The sequence below is a fragment of the Mycteria americana genome, chromosome 2, assembly GCF_035582795.1.
Source record: "Mycteria americana isolate JAX WOST 10 ecotype Jacksonville Zoo and Gardens chromosome 2, USCA_MyAme_1.0, whole genome shotgun sequence".
Taxonomy (NCBI): domain Eukaryota; kingdom Metazoa; phylum Chordata; class Aves; order Ciconiiformes; family Ciconiidae; genus Mycteria; species Mycteria americana.
In genome coordinates, this window is record NC_134366.1 from 117,847,695 (window position 1) to 117,865,261 (window position 17,567).

The 17,567-nt window shown below is 38.9% G+C and overlaps 1 protein-coding gene across 1 annotated transcript in view; it reads left to right on the plus strand.

Annotated features, from left to right (window-relative positions):
* The window catches only part of PIEZO2 (piezo type mechanosensitive ion channel component 2), a 321,451-nt gene that overhangs the window by 100,654 nt on the left and 203,230 nt on the right, over positions 1-17,567 (plus strand). The window contains exon 3 of the mRNA XM_075494355.1: positions 13,486-13,611. Within this exon, the coding sequence (XP_075350470.1) occupies positions 13,486-13,611 (126 nt within the window). The remainder of the gene's footprint in view (positions 1-13,485; positions 13,612-17,567) is intronic.

Genomic DNA, 17,567 nt, shown 5'->3' on the forward strand with positions numbered 1-17,567 from the left:
TTGCCTTTGCAGACAAAACACAACATCAGTAATAATTTAAAAATCCAGGCCATGAAAACAGTGAGCGATTCTATTGCACTTTCTTGCTTTGCAGAATGCTAAAACCATACCCTGCGAAACATGGTAGTACATGTATTCTAATCCATCGTCTTACATACCATTTCCGTATTGTTACTTTCTGTATATATGGGCTTTCCTGTTCCACACCTAGATCTCCTGCCGCAGGGAAAAGTATTTAAAAGTGCTCAAGCAGCAACCCTTTCTAACAAGCATCCACAAGAAGAGATGTAAATAGTGCAGTCCTCTATTCCAGTCCCTAGTGCTTCTTGCGGGAGTTGTCTGAGGTTGTTATCCCACCAGCCCTACTGTTGTCCAGGGGATGATTCCAAATCCTTCTACCAGAAAGACAGATGTGTGAGAAATCCCAGCTGAATCGCAGCGATGTCTCATATACCACTCCAGAGGCCTCTTGGATCCTGAAACGCTGCTTGGACAACAATTGGACTACATGTGTGCAGAGCATAGATGCCAAATTCAGCTCCAGTGTTGAAGCAGTTTTACTACATTTGGCTGCAGGATCCCCATAATTTTTGCTGTACGTGAAAGAATGAAACTACTGATCCTTTTATGTCTACCCCAGAGGACAAAATGCCAGATATATTAGATCTAGTTGGACACGATCATTACTCAGCCAATGTCTTGCAGTGAATGCTTGGTAATTGGTTATTCGTAATGGAGAAATATAACTATTTTGAAAAAGCTTGATAAAATCCCACAGGGCTACAGAGAACTCAAGTATTTTTCTTTGAAGACTGCACATACTTTCCTTCAGGTAGTTTTTGATCTGTGGATGAAATAAGTTGGTCAGTGACAAACTTGATTCAGTGTTAAGCAATCTTCCTTACTATAGTTTCCAGGCACTAGAATAGATGAGTTTTGTTTTGAGAGAATCTATTTATTCAGAAGCAAGCAGATAAAACTTACAGTCTTTGAAAGTGTCTGGTGTGACAAGAGAATTTTGAAGGGTATTTCCCACAGCGGAGATCAGTGGAATTTCCAAATAAATTTCACATGTTTAAAAGGGCATCCATCTGGTAGCCTTTATACATTCAGCTGCATCTCTGAGGAAAAAAAGATGATCCCTTCAGTTAGTGAATGCCCTGGTTTCCTTCTACCCCACTTGCGTTCTTGTGGGACAAATGTGTATGAAGGTAAAGTTTAAAAAAAAAAAATAATCACACGTGAAACAGTGGTCACTGAGCTGACATTGTCCCTTAGGAATGCAATCCAGGGCTTGTGATACATACATTCATGGAAACATTAGTTCAGAGCCTCAGCGGCGGTTGAAAAAACAAGTGTGAACGTAAAGCAAAAAAAACAGAGAATGAAACGGAACAACATTGTACTGCTGTATGAAGCCATGGTATGCCTGTGTTTTGTAGTGGTACTGGCACCCTACCCTAAAGGAAAGTAGTAGAACTGGAAAAGAGTTCAGAGATGGTTGATGTGGGTAACTAAAGTATGTGCAGCAGTGTCTGAGGAACAGATAAGTATTGTAGGGCTCTAGCTGGGAAAAGATGCAAGTGAAAGACTGTATGATTGAGAGGTACAAAATCATGAGTGATGGGGAAAGGATGGATAGTGACCAGTTGTTCTCTTTTTCTCGTAATGTGAGAACGGGCAACAAGCAAAAGGATGTTGTTCATACAGTGAGCAGCTGAGCTGTGGCAATTCCTGCTGCAGGATATTGTGTATGCTGAAAATTCGCATGGCTGAGGGTGAGGCTGGGAAAGTTCATGGAGGAGAAATTTACCAAACAGATCTGGTTCAAGCAGTCTGAAAAAGGTTAGAGGCTTAGAGGGAGTATTAATCTTCTTGTATGCTTCCCTAGACATCTGCTCATGGCCGCTACTGATTACTGGTGAGAATGGACTTTTGGTTTGTACCAGTATAGATACAGATGTTTTTAGCTTCTTTTATAGTCACAGTTTCTAATATTTTAACACTTGACTGTAGGATGATGGAGATTCCAGATTACTAGTCAGTTCCACTGTTGGTTTTTTTTCCCCTTGACGTCTCACTCTTTTTAGTTTCCTTTTCACGAGTTTTCGTTTCATCAGAAATTGAACTTCTTCCAGCTGCTCAAAAATAATTCTGAAAATTCAGAGGAAAATTTTCCCCCTTCTGGTCTTGGACTTGTTAAATCCGGATCTCTGTTCATAGTCTTTACGTTAACAGGGTAATTAAAAAATAGTCAGTAAATTTCTTCCTCCCAGATTTGTGTACTGTTATGCAACTCTTGACCTTTCCTTACCTGTGTACATAGTATCAACCATTCATTTTGTTCACAGAAGCGATTTAAGAGTTCAGAGTGTTGATACCTGGTATGGATTCTATCTTCTGGCCTGTTGAGTATTTGGACTGCTGCCACCAAATGCCTGGCTCATGGTAGCAACCATCCTAGGAAGGAAAGGCATCATTGTTCATTCATTACTCAACTATACACTTATCTGAAAGACACCTTACCAGCAAGGACTTGACTTACTATAATGTTGGCCACCTTTTTCCACTATGCAAAACACAGGATGCATATAATTGGGTGAAAATTACCTATTTGCTTTTCTCTGCAGTTATTGTCCAAAAAATACAGCAAGTGTCTTCATATGGAAATGTGATGGCTCATTTATGGTCTTGACCTGGAGGCTTATCAAGGAAACTTCATAGTAAACATTTTGGAGTTGAAAGTAATGGATTATTTGTGCAAAATTCCTTTGTCTGATCTACCTAGAACATGATAGACAATATTACAGCTATGTTTTTACATACAGAGAGATTTTTACATACAGATGTAAGAGGGGAGAACCGTTGTGTAAGCACACATGGAATTAATATAATAGCGATAATCCAGATCTAGCTGCTGTTCTCTGCTTGGTTTGCAGGATGTTCCAATGAATGGCTTTTGCATACCATTTGCAAGAAGACACGAGTGGTGTCGTTAGGATCTCAGCATTTCACTGAGCTCCACTTTTCCTTAGTGTAAGCCTTTTCTGCAATATTGAGAGATGTTGTGATTTCTTCTCCTGAAGAAATCAAGTGTTTCTGCAAGCATAGATGAGTTCCTTGATGTCCAGATTTCATGTATATTTATAGTCTACTGTCGTCATTTAACCCCAGTAGGCAGCTAAGCACCACACAGCCACTTGCTCACTTCCCCCTAGTGGGATGGGGGAGAAAAGCGGAAGGGTAAATGCAAAAACTCGTGGGTTGAGATAAAGACAGTTTAACAGGTAAAGCAAAAGCCACACGCACAAGCAAAGCAAACCAAGGAATTCATTCACTCCTTCCCATGGGCAGGCAGGTGTTCAGCCATCCCCAGGAAAGCAGGTAACGCGTAACGGTTACTTGGGAAGAAACACCATAACTCTGAATGTCCCCCGCTTCCTCCCTCTTCCCCCAGCTTTTATTGCTGAGCATGACAACATGTGGTATGGAATATCCCCGTGGTCAGTTGGGGTCAGCTGTCCCAGCCGTGTCCCCTCCCAACTTCTTGTGCACTCCCAGCCTACTCGGTGGTGGGGTGGGGTGAGAAGCAGAAAAGGCCTTGACCCTGTGTAAGCACTGCTCAGCAGTAGCAAAAAACATCCCTGTATTATCAACACCATTTTTGTCACAAATCCAAAACATAGCCCCATACAAGCTACTATGAAGAAAATTAACTCTATCCCAACCAAAAGCAGTACATCTACATCCATTTAATTCCACACATAATATGAGTATTAGGCAGAATGTAGCAAATAAGATGAATTCTGTCATTAATATGGAAAAAAAAGTATTTTTGTTCTGAACCTGTTGCAACTGGACTGGGAGATAAATCAAAAGTTGCCATCAGCCAGATGTATGGCATGTCCCAAGTATGGCATGTCCCAAGTATGGCATGTCCCGAGTATGGACATACCATCATCTGGTATGTCCCAAGATGATGTTTCCTCCATTCCCGTGACAGATCATTTCCTGTAAGAGCCTTTGACGGAAGTTTGTTGTTCTGAAATACTCGCCAGAAGTTTATTGAAAACTAAGTTTGCTATGTCATCTAAAATATCCTTATACACATATTCTGTGGTTTCCATGAAGATTTCTAAGATCTGCTAGGCATGACCATTTTCTGTGGTAACTACCCGGACTCCTCCTCAGTGTATGGTCCTTACCTAACTGTCTAATGCTCAGCTGTGTTATAGTTTTCACCAATTTGCCAAGCGTGCAAGTCGGATGTGGTTCTCTGACTTCCTGTAATCTATTTCTCTACAGAATTTTACTGAATATACAACATAGTCTCTTGGGAAGTTTGTATTTTAATTTCTTTAGAAAACTACCTGATTTCGGTGAAAGGAAACTACCAAAGTTTATAGGAAGCTATCTGGTCCTCTTCCATTTGCCCATTGGAAAAGTTTTTTTGAAAGTAATAATATTTTTTTCAGAAAGAAGAAAGTTTCATGGCTGTGTGGCATACTAGCATCATAGTATGTTCTTCAAACGCCAGGAAACTTTTAGAACCAACTTTCTTCCATAAATAATTTGCTTTTCCATCTTGTCTTTCTTCTTCCCTAAGCACCTCTGATAAAGAGGGAATGAAACTATTCCCTCGCATAGGTTACTTCAGCTCTACGTAGACAGGGGGGCTTAGCAGTTCAGATCATTTGCATTTTTGAAATGCAAAGTTGAAGTTGAAACGCCAATGCATTTCAGCTGAAGGGCTCTTCAACTGGGTCATGAGCTGCATTATGTTGTGCTAGAGATACTAATACAAACTCTTCAGAAAGATGTTAAGCTTTGCAAGACTTCTCCTGCCTGAGCTGAGGCAGCCTCTAGAGCTTCTTGGGAAAGTTTTGCCAAGGGCAGAAATTTATAGCACAGCTTCCACTGTGAGTTCAGTACACATACTTAAGCACACCTACTCCCTTGTGAAAACATCATGGTGTAGGGTGGAGTTTGCCATAGCTGTATTATTCTTATTTACATAGCCTTCTAGCCTTCCCTTCTTACTCCGCCTTGCATCAAATTTGTTTGCTGCTTATGAACATATGTGGGTAGGTATTCAATGGAGAAAGTTATTTACCTCATAGTAAGTACAGATTTTTTTAACAATGTGTTTCAGCTCTGTAGCACATGACCTGCTGTCATCTCCCATTACTTGGGAGTTGTTTGGACTCTCTGTTGTTGAAGGAGCTTAGTACTGGCTTGAGTTACCTGCTCTTTATGAGCATGACAGAGGAATGAGGAAAGTAAATTGCAAGCAGTGCTTCTAACAGATAATAATGGCTGAATTAATTTGAATTCAAAATAAATATTATCTGTTAGTAGCAAACATGGAGAGCCTGGTTCCTCAAGGGAAGTAACTGGAACTCTGTATTAAAAGCCTCAAATCCTCTTGTGAAAGACCAGCTCTGGCTTAAAATTGCTCAGTGTTCGTATGCACTAGCATCTGAGATTATATTTATTTCCTGTATTTAGCTTGGTACAGTCACCTGTCAAATTAAGAAGCAGACATCAAGTAGCTGTTGTTTGCTTTGAAAGCTTATGAGTATCATCTGGAAAAAAAATGAATGGTTAAGTTCTGAGTCTTGTCTGACAAAATATTTTGTTAACAAAATGGGTAAATTGCCTGTGTAAACTTGCGAGTCAGAGATTATGACTAACTTGAACGATGGTATTGTCTATTGATGCAGAGGATACAGCTCAGTTCTAGTAGTATTCTGGGCACGAAAACTTCTAGGAAAAACAGGAAATCCTGCAAGAAGCTAGAGTAAGTAGGCATTTATTATCCTATGCAGCACTTTTTATGTTTTCATTTCTAAATCAGTTTTTTTTTTTAATTACACATAACATTTTTGACTGTGTTTACCCAAGTCTGGTTGGCATTCCTGCAATGTAAGTGTCTATCTCTAAACAGACTTTTTTCCCTTCTTAGACCTCTGTAGTATTTTAAAAAGAGAGAGAAACAGAAAGAGAAATGTAAGGAAATACATTATATGAAAGAATATAAAGGAACCTGCATTTTACATGCAGATACACAGCCTGGAACAACGTGTCTTACTTTGCTTTAAAAAGTAATGTAAAATTTTTAGGTAATTATGTATTTTGTAATAAACTATTACAAATTCTTGTGTTTTTATGATCTAAGAAATAAAATAATTTGAAATGCAAAGGAATACATTATAGTACAAAAAGTTGCTTGAAATTAAGGAATCATGCCTGTTTTGAATATTTCTATTGGGTACAGTTGTAGATTGCGACATTTGGCTGTGTACGGGAATAATCGGCATGTTCAGGAAAGCATGGACAAAACTGTTCAAACATTGGGAAACTTTTGCTGTAAATTCTGAATCTGAATCTTGTACTTCTCTGGTCTGGATTTCACTGTGGCTGCTTGAGCACATAGCTTTAAACATAGCAAAAAATAATAGCATGAAATCTTGAGCTGTTGTTTGTGGATACATATTTTAAGGCTTTGACCTGGGCAGGTACAGAATAGACCATGGCATTAGTTAATTGCTCTCTATTTTTGTCTTGCTGCTGTAAATCCAGTGAGTGAACCATGTGGTTTTGTGTTTTTGCAGTGGTGATGTCTGCCCACTGTTTAAGGCTCTAGTAAGCTCAAATCCTCTGGGTAGAAGATGATGTTGAAATGTAAGGTACTCTTTGGGGAAAAAAAAAATTTAATGCATTTTCTATTAAGCTAAATATAGATGTACTGATAGCTATGCTTACTGTACAAGGGAAGGATGGCAGCGCTTTCAAGAAAGGAGGAAGTTTTGGGTTTATTTTAGGTAGAAAATGATAGCACTTTTTTAACCATTAAAATAATTTCTGGCAGCTTCAGGATGATTTAAGCATTATCTTTTTTGAGTCTACTTAAGAAGTACATGTAAGACTTACTGAATAGGAGCCGATATGCAGTTACTTTACTTGGTGGATCAATGGCTTGCCATAGCACAATATACAGTGTACAAGGCACACCATTATCACATTTTCTTAGTATAGTCCTTCCAAACGATTGCCTTCCTCTATTCCTTGTTCATAGCTTTGTCCCATTGCGTTTCAGCACTCAAGAGGCCAAACCTCTAAGCATAGCTGTACTGTGCATGTAGAAATACTATCGATATTTTATGTCTGGGAAAGATTGTTTAATAATAGATATAACTGGCACTAGCAAACATTTAGCATCGTTCTTACAGAACCTGAAACTGGAGGGCACTGTGTCTCTGCACCTCCAAAAGTGCACAGGGAAGAGAAGAGTTGAAAACACTGAGGTTATGCCTAGCCTGCACGCTTGGACATAAGTACACGTTGTAACTGTAAGGAGAAATAGAGAAAATCAGCCTCTGCAGAGCACTGATTTGAACAGTGGATGGTGCAGAGGTATCTAAAAGGGTTTGACTTCCACTGACTTGCAAGCTGTGTGCTTTAAGGCTGGGTCACACTGACTATCAATACCATAGCAGTGAAGCAGCCAGTCTTATTTTATGAACCTTTTATGCAACACTGAGAGCCCTTCAGTCCCCGTTCATGTGCTCAATGATATGCATGTGCTTAAGTGCTTTCTTGGACAGGGCTAAATTGCTTTGTGCCCTGCAAGTTTAACCCTGTAGTGATCACTGAAAATCTCAGCTGAATTTAGAACTTGTATTTGAATCCTTTCTTTGTCTCCCATGGTCATCGGGAGGTGTCCTGCTGTGTTAAGCATCAATTAGTGTACAAGAGTACCGATGAATTCAGGAAAGCGGACTGACCCATATTCTTCAGGTGTTGCTGACTGCCCATACTGAAAGAAAAGGTTTTCCTGTCAAATGGAGTATGGACATATCAGCGCTTATTTCATGCTGATAAACTCTCACCTGTGTATACGTTTAAATGTGTGAATCTACGTTTGACACTTGTGGCCAAGGTGGCAGATGTTCGTGCTGCACTCAGTGATAACATTTTTCTGATGATTAGCTGGAACCAACTCTACCTTTTATCATCTCTGAAACTTTGGCAGAAGCCAACTTCAAATCAGAACTCTTTTCTCGCATTTATCTCAGTAAGTTAGTTGTGATATCTCGAGGCACTTAAAACAGAGCTGACCAAAGGTGGGATTTCTTTTATTTGGGAAATTATGGTGGTTGTTTTTTTTTTTTTTTTTCCCTTGCAGATCATATGACCCCCAAACTTCCAGATTTTTCCAAGGGACAGGTTTTTTGAATTAAATGTTTTCTTAATTCTGGATTAAGAAAATCCAGCCCCAGCTGCCCTGATCTACAGTATAGATGTTGTTGACAGATTCCTATTTGGAATGATGGAGCAGGAGATTAAAGTCTCGGGACCCTGGTTCCAGCTAGGCTCTGAGGTGATGCTAGGTTTCCTGATGGAAAATCAAGAAGTTAAGATTTTAAGATTTCTAGATGAAACAAATTCTGTGGGACTGACCCTGTCTGTGCTGCAGAAGTTTACTGCAGCCAGGTCTTGTCCCCAGAGCTCTTTAGTTTTATGTTTGTCACTTACTGATGAAGAGGTTTATTAAAAAATAAATCCTCAATGGCCGTAATAGAGTATCTTTATTAACTGAAGTGTCACTAGTTCAGGAGATAAATGCAAATTAATGTTTGTCACTCACCGTATGCTATCAAAGGTTATGTGAAAAATTACTTGTGCTTTGGTATTTCATCTGCTGTGATCTGAATAAAAGGTGTTGTGTAAAAAAATTCCCAAGCAAAAGTGTTGAAGTAGAATTGAACGTGTTGCAGCAGTTTGGGATACAATATATGGCTGAAGAGGTGTAAGAATTATCCAAAAACCAACTGACTTCAGAAAATGCAACACTAAGGTTACATTTAAAAAAAAATCCCAGTGCAAAGTAATAAAAGCTTCAAATAAGACACCCAAACACTCTTAAATCTACTCTTCAGGTGAAACCATGCAGCATACATATGATCATGATGAAGGAATTACACTGTTGGAATAGTAAAGAGTCTTAAATTAATTTTTAGAATCTGTTACTTTCCTCCTCTATTTTTCCTTTCCTGATATCATTATGGCATGCAGAATGGATACTGACCCTTTGAACTGATCACCTTCTGCATATAAATGCTTAGTACTACTTATTAAAAAATCAGGATAAATTGTTAGCGGTATCATTAACTTTGTTAGAGACTCAACCAATTTTTTGTTATGCCCATCCAACAGATCAGAAAGAGAAAAAAATTTGTGTGGAATGAAAATGCACCTTGCAAGCAACTGGAAATTTGATATGATATGATATGATATGCTCTTCGCAATAGCCTAAGGCCCTTGGTCAGATTATATTGTAAAAGCTGATATATGTGATTTTAAAGCAGGTCTCAGTGACAACTGGCCATTCAGTTATTCAATGTCCTATTAGCACACCCTTTTGGAAGAAGCTCTTCTGAAGTTCCAGGTGTACAAAAAAATTGAATTCTGTGATACTCTACTGTGTTAGGGAAAGGGGTAGCAGAAAAGATCACGGGACTGCCAGTCTAAACATGCATGTGCTGTTTTTCTGCGTTGGAAACGATGTGAGCAGCAGGCTCCACCTTTGCATACAATCATGATGTAGGCAGTCAAGAGGTGCATGTGTTTGTTGAAGGCAGCAGCCCCAGTTGGACACATTCAAATAGTTAGTTGTACTGAGGTTACATGCCTGTGGCTGGGGGGGACATGCCATCCCTAATCCGGCTCTTGGCTGGATTACCTTTGAAAAATAAGAAATGGATTCCTCTACCATGTGTGAAAAGCTTTGGGCCCTCTTGAGTCCAGTTTAGTGTTGCAGCTGGGCTGGAGAGAAAGAGGGTAATGAAGCCTTTGCCTCCTGACCGGCTTCCTGCAGGCTTGATTGAAGGGGAGAAAGCCCTTTCTCAGGAGCCTTCTGGCGGGACAAGGAGGCTGGAGCAACCTCCCTGTGTGTTTCCGAAACACTTCAGGATACATTTCTAAAGCCACATGCCAGGTTTTGGTCCCACTGGGTGCCATTAGGAATGACACACTGCACCTGAAAGCAAACCCACTTTTCTTAGTCTTTCAGGCCAGTTCTGAGGCAAATCTGCTCTCTCCTTTCCATCCACCACAGTTTGCTGAAGCTGGTGGTGCCACGCTGGTGTGAGTAAAATCAGAACCCAGCGCTCAAGCTACAAACCCAGGTGTTTTGCCAGAAGATTTTTCTTATTTTAGTCTTGATGGACATACACGAGGCTATACCTCTAAGACAAAAATGAATGAATCAGCGTTGTGATTTCTGGTGTGGGCTGGGGCGATGTTCTCTTGTGTGGCTGTTCTGTCCATGCAACTTTTTTGAACAATATGTATTTCCTTTCTGTGGGACAGTCAGCTTCCGTTCATGCCCCCAAGGACTTTCACGTTAGGGCAGCTGAACAGTTAAAGTATGTTTTAGCAAAAGGATTGTAACTGTGGGTGAATTAGAATAAATAAAAATTAAAGAAGGATGACAAAAATCTTTCTTCCTCATTGTAAGAAGCTCTGTTTTATTTCAGGAGTGTCATTTCAGCTCTTTTCTCACCATCCCAGTTCTGTACACATACAGTTAATTTTTTCTTTGTGTAATTTAGAACTAAGTTTCCAGTAGAAAGAAAAAAAGGTAAGTAAAAATACAGTCAAATGGGTTTATCCAAACCCCACTATAAATTGAGACTCATCCCTTATCCAAATCTGTCACTTCTTCCTTGGCATAAATTATGTATCCAGTAATTCACTGATTTTTAGCATTCCCATTTATCCCAAGTTGTTGATGTCTCTCCAAAACTTTTGAAATCAGGGGCATAGTATTTCTTACTTTTCTCCAAATACTTCTTGTGTCTAGTTTCTGCTGGCACAGCTGAATGCGGTGCAGGCAAAGGGCTCCTGCTCAGTAGGATCTGATGGTGGTCCTGTCCCACCGATGGCCATGAAGAGAGCAGCCCTTGAGGAATGCTGTAACCTGCACTGAACGTGTCTAGCTGCCTTTTAGCTGTGTATTTCCCCTGCCATATTTACCAGTACACTGAGACACTATTTATTATCATGAGTGTTAATAGTCCTTTAAAATTTTCCCTAGCTTTGTGCAGAAGGAGATCTTTTTTCAACATTTCAGCATTTCAATAAATACATTTTCAACATTTACAAATGTTGAAGCCTTAACAAAAGTTAAGGCTTTGTTAAAGAAATGCTTTGTTCAATCTATAATTTAAATATGTTTGTTTTCAAACTTTAAAAACTGAAGTCTAAAACTGAGATATATTTTGGAGAGATATGGCAATTGAAATATTGAAAGATGGACCCAAGTTTTTAATAGTTTTATTTCTTTATGTGGAAACAGTTTGGGACATGAATGTGTGTTGGCTAATTGTATTGCATTTTTTTTTTCCTTTGGAGGCTGACTGAAACAATTCTATCAAAAAACTTCCAGATCCACTTCTATATGAAAAATTCAGTGCTTGATATCTATTGAATTGTTAACTCCTGAGAGTTTGTGACACAGAACTTCAGAAATCACCAGACTGTCTTTAAAATCTGTACATTTTAACACAGCTATTAAGTCCATGGAGTTTGTGTGGTCAAACTGCTTGTCTCCAGCTTTGAGATACGTAATTTTTTAGTATATTCTGAACATGCAGCTCTTGTAATACCATGAGCACGGGATCTGGTAATGCAGGAACAACCCACCAAATACTGAAACTTGCCAAAAAATTGTAAAAGCTTGGATTGGATTACATATGACATCACATTTAACAAATGATTTAATAACATGTAGCTTGTCATATATTCATTCTTCCAATGATCTTGAAAATATGAGTTATCTTGTTATTTATGCTTTTATAGTGCTTAGAAGTTGTTGTCCTAAGCCAGGACACCAGGCCAGCTTCCTTAGAAGAGGAACAAAAAATGACCTCTGATCCAAAGAATTTAAAATCTAGTCTTTTTTTTGTAATGCTCTGCAGCCAAGGCTGTCTGCTTTCCATGTGGACTCTAGTGTCTTACCAGTAAAGACTGGTGAATAGGCCATACAAAGTATGTATCTAGTGAATGTATCTTCCTTTTCAGATCACAGAAATTCATACGTAGGCTCGCTCTTGCCATTTTTAATTTTGTTTGAATTGTTTAATCTCTTTATTTTAAAAAAACCAGGGAAGTTCATTACAGGCATTTGGTATTCAAAATTTGAAGTCAAGATAGTGATCATATAACAAAAGTTTTGAGTCTGATGGAGTGAGTCTATAACTTTTTCTAAAGTTGTTGAATCACGTTTATCTGATTCTTTGCTTTATAAACTACCATTCGGGCCATCGACAACGTTCTTGAACTATAACAAATATAAAGCAAAAAGCTGATTTACTGGCTAGATACAGAATATGAACCATTGTCTTCTTTCTAGTAGTTGCTCATAACAGACCCATGCAGAATAAGTATGAACGAAACAGGCTGCATGTCAGGTGAATATTTCCCAGGTATACTCTCCTAGTTCTCCCCTCCATAGCCTTGGCTTTATTTGTAAGCTTGGGTAAGAATTCCAGCAGTGCTGTTCTTTAATCTGTGAATAAAAAAATGACCATCAAATGCATGAAGCAGGTGGTGTGAAATCTAGGTATAAAATACTTTGGAAATAGAACTTTCACTGCAGATAGGTCAGGTAGGGTGATATTTAATGTTGTCTTTTATCAGCAATACAACTTAGTCTTGAAGATGCATATTTTCTGAAATACTAATGGTTTACTTTATTTATTCATACCTTGCAAGTCTGGCTGCCTGTGATTAACCTGAGTGTTTCCTGGAGGATTTATAAGGCATTTTCTAAGTCTTCGTCAAACATTTTCTATTGGCTTTTGGCTATAGATATCCAATAAATCATAGAGGAACTATGACCAAGTGTATCTGGCACAGGATTCTTCAGTGTGTACTGAAAATTATTTTCAAAAACTTCTAAAGGAAGAGAAAGAGGGCAGTCTGCACAAAGCAAAGCATTCATTTGAAAGTATGTCTATACTCCTGAGCCAAATGGAGGTTTTCGTGTTGTTATCCCCCCTCCCATGTAATTTGTTTTGGAAAGAGTAATTAGATTAACAGGTTTTTATTTCTCAAGATTGGAAGTATCATCCATATTTTGTCTTTGTACCAGGTAATGCGGTGATAAGCATTGTGATGTTATTATTGATGTAAAATTGCTATCTGGAGACTTGAGAAACTTTTTTTTTAATCCAAAACCTAAAAGGAAATATCAGTTATAACAATCATTGGGGTTTGTGATTAAAGAGTACTCAAACACACTATAATTTAAGTATGTTTTTTGCTATGATGGTGACCCTTAAGGGCCAATCATCAGTAACGTGGAACTGACTTGTAGAAATATCCTTGGTCAGGATATTTTTACTGGTTTTATACTGGAAACCTTTAAGCAATGTTTGGAAATTCACCATCTATATGTATGTATATTTTGTCTTTTAGGGCATACAGGACGATTATTAAAATCTCTGTGTTTCACCAGTCTATCATTTCTGCTGCTGCACATCATCTTTCAGATTATAATAAACAGTCTTGAAGCTGGAAAAACTATTCAACCTGGTTTTAACTGTGAGTAAAACCTTTTAGCATTTTATTAGCATTTTAAGTGTCCAAATGCTTCAGTGGTTTGAAAGGTGAAGCGTTGTTGAGAAGGCACTTAGCATTGTGCTCCTGTGGGTTTGCAGCTTGCTTCTGTTTCCCAGCTTGTTGCCTTGAGAATTACTGTTAGTAGGGCAAGAAGACTAGATGGGTTTAAGAAATGAGACAAGTGTATTAACTATTTTGTTCGCACCAGAGATGCATTTTTGGGGGGTTTAGTACTGACTATTGTATGTCTTCATCTTTTAGGCTCTCTCAAAATTCCCTCAGAACCTGAGGTGGCTACATGTTTGTGTTATTAGATCATAATTCAATGTATTAAGAATAAAATGAGATATAGTAATGAAAACCCCTCTACCCATGTATGATGCCTCTGTCTGATGGAACTCTCTTAAGCTGTTCATTTCATTTAACTTTACATCTTGACCCCAAGATTTATGTTTCTAAACAGTATTTGTCTCTTTCTTGCCTGTGTTGTATGGGAAGAAGGATTTTCAATTTTTATTTATATGTAAACACTACTTAAAAATATATTGCATGACATTTTGTATCTTCCTCTCTCAGGAAATGTTCTTCAATAATTCAGAAGCAAACGTTCTTTAATGTGCAGAAGTTAATTAAAATATCTATCCAGTGATTTGGATATGTAACCTCCAGGTAGAAACTATTTGTACTTGTCTTACAATGCTTACGTTTAACATTTAAACCTGTCAACTTGCCTTTGATAAATGTCCATTTAATTTATCACAGAGTATGCTGCTGCCACTTGAGTAAACAGTTGTACTACAATTCAACACAAGAAACCTTATGTGAAGTAAAGCATTTGACTTAAAGTAACAAAATCCTAAGGAAACTTGGAGCAAGCATTACCATTTCACCTTTAACTCAAACCATTTCTTAAAGTAAAAGGCATAATTGTGTTTATGAAATATCAGTTTTAACGGGAATGTCTTGGGCTTTGTTGGTTCAAACCAGACCTTCAGATTCTAAAAACATTTTTTTTTTTTTCAAAAATGTATATTATTGATTGAGTGAACTGGATTAGTTGCTTTCCTATATCTGTTTAATGTTCTGATGACTAAAAATACATGGTTTTTACTTACATTAGAGTAATTGTACCAGCTAGACACTGCTTGTATGAGTAGAGGGTTCCTAACTGTCCAAGGCAGACATGCAACCACTGGCTTTTTCTTTCTCCTGTGGCGGGAACCAGGATCTACAGTGGGAACTGATTAAAATAATTACTTCATCCTGAAGAGTCTGCTCCTGAAGAAACAGAGAGAACATACCATTTCTGTCTGTTTATTAACAGTTGCTGAGTGCAACAGCTTCTATTCTAGCTGTCATTAATAATGATTTCCTTACTTGGGGCCTCACAGGACAATGGGTATGGCTGTGGCAGTACATTAAATGTGCCTCAGATTGCTCTCTGACACTGAGGCCAGTTGACGTAAGATGACCCATGTCCTCACCATTAAGCTCTCTTTGCCTCCTGGGCGCAGAGGGTGGGTTGAAGTTGCCTGTTGAGAACAGTATTTGTCCCACAGGAATTCCCAAACTGTGCCCGAGTTGTTTGGGAGAGAAGATGGCTGACCAAAGTTGTTCTGAGATTGTTTTAACAGTTTAGCAATATGAAAAATTCAATTGAATTTCAGTCCCTGAATATGTTTGTGGAGTAAACTGGCACCATTTAGTTTATTGGTATGGCTATAGTCAGTGAGCTTCAGGTGAAGCTAATGAAGAGGGGAACATGATACTGGCATTATGGATGCTAGAGCCCCAGGGTGCTGAAGGAGAAATTAAAGAAGGTACAAAGACGGTTGTGAATGAAGGGGACAGAAAAGGCCAAGGCCTTTGCTAGATCAGGCAATGAGATCAATTACTGTCATTAAATGGGACCAGAGCATACATGGTACTGCGTAGGTGAGGAGAAGACAGAATTGCTGCTCCAGAAAGTACCTTGGTAGTGCTTCTGCTGGTAATTATTTGGTGACACAGCCCCACTGTATTTCCTGTTCCCCACCTATATGAATAATGCTTTGCAAAATTGACTACAGCAGTGTGCTAAGCCATGGCTGGAGAAATGACAGCACTGGGCCCATAGCATCTGCACGGTGTTATGATCTCTGCATTTTAGAGTTAGCTGCTAATGTTTATTCGACTCTTTTCACTCAATAAGAAGTACAGAAGTGTAGACTGGAAGACTGGTGTTTTCTGTTTCCCCATCCAGACCCAGATCAACTATTAAAAAACCATTTTTTTACAGCTCTTTATCTTATTCTTAAGCCCTATGTGCCTCACTGGAAATATTCTACAGTCTCTTTTGGTGCTTATCATTAGGAAGTTTTTCTCCCATTAGTCAAAATGTGCTGTCTTCCTCCTTCAGCCTGATGTGGAAATGGAGAAAAACTGTCCGTTAGTCTTTATGGTTACCTGTTATGTATTTGAAGGCTGCAGTCATGTCTGTCATATGCACTCTTTTCTCTCATTCTCTTCTCTTTACACAACTTCAGTACCTCCAAACTTTCTTCACGCGTCATGTTTTCTAGGAAGATTAGTCTTATCGTTGTTGGTCTACTTCTGTTTTCTCCAAGTGTTCCAGATATTTCTTGAAGTTCAGTGCCCAAAGCTAGGCAGTATTTCAGCTGAGAATTTACTAGCACATACTGAAGTATAACAGTTACCCAAGTGCCTGCAAGTGACACTCCCTGTTTATGTATTACTATATGGTACTTTTTGCAACGGTAGCATTGTCTCACTCTTCATTTGTGATTCACTGTAACCTACAAATCATTTTCTGCAGAACAGACCATTTATTCTAATCCCACATTTACGTAGGTGAGTATTCTTACATGATAATGGAAATGTATGTTTGCCCATTTTTTTCCAAAATGATTTTATTTATCAAGACTGTTCTGAATTCTATCTCCCGATTTGCTTGTGGCCCCTCTTATAGGGGCCATCTGCAAATACCACCTTTGAGGGGTTTTGGATATACTAAAATGTTTGATTTTTCCTTTAAAATTAATCTTTGTTTTGATTTTTCTGGAATTGTAATATCTCCCTGAGTTTAAATAAATTAAACCATAGAGTACTGAAGGAGCTAGCGGATGTTATGGCACGTCCCCTGTTGATCATCTACCCCTGTTGATCATCTATCAAAGGTCTTGGGAGTCTGGGGAGGTCCCTGCTGCCTGGAAGCTAGCCAGTGTTATTCCAATTTACAAAAAGGGTGTGAGGGAGGACCCAGGAACTATAGACCTAACCTCAGTTCTGAGGTTCTCAGTCTAACCTCGGTTCCTGGAAAAATTATGGAGATTATACTGGGTACTATTGAAAGGCATTTAAAGAATAATGCAATCATCAGGCACAGTGAACATGGGTTCACAAAGGGAAAGTCCTGTTTAACTAATTTGATATCCTTCTATGATAAGGTCACCCACCCAGTGGATGAAGGGAAGGCGGTGGATGTAGTTTTTCTGGATTTTAGTAAGGCTTTTGATGCTGTCCCTCACAGCATCCTTTCGAGAAGTTGTCCAACTGTGGGATGAGCAGGTTCATGGTGTGCTGGGTGAAGAACTGGCTGAAGGGCAGGGCTCACAGGGTTGTAGTGAATGGGACTACATCTGGCTGGTGACTGGTCACCAGCGGTGTTCCTCAGGGCTCAATTCTAGGGCCAGTGCTGCTCAATATATTTATCAACGACCTGGATGCAGGAGTTGAATGCACCATTAGCAAGTTTGCTGATGACACCAAACTGGGTGGTGCTGTTGACTTTGTGAGGGACAAGATGCCTTGCAGAGGGATCTAGATAGATGGGAGCATTGGGCTATGATTAATGGGATGAAATTTAACAAGAACAAATGCCAGATTCTGCACCTAGGATAGAGTAATGCCAGGCACAAGTATAAATTGGGAGAGGTGTG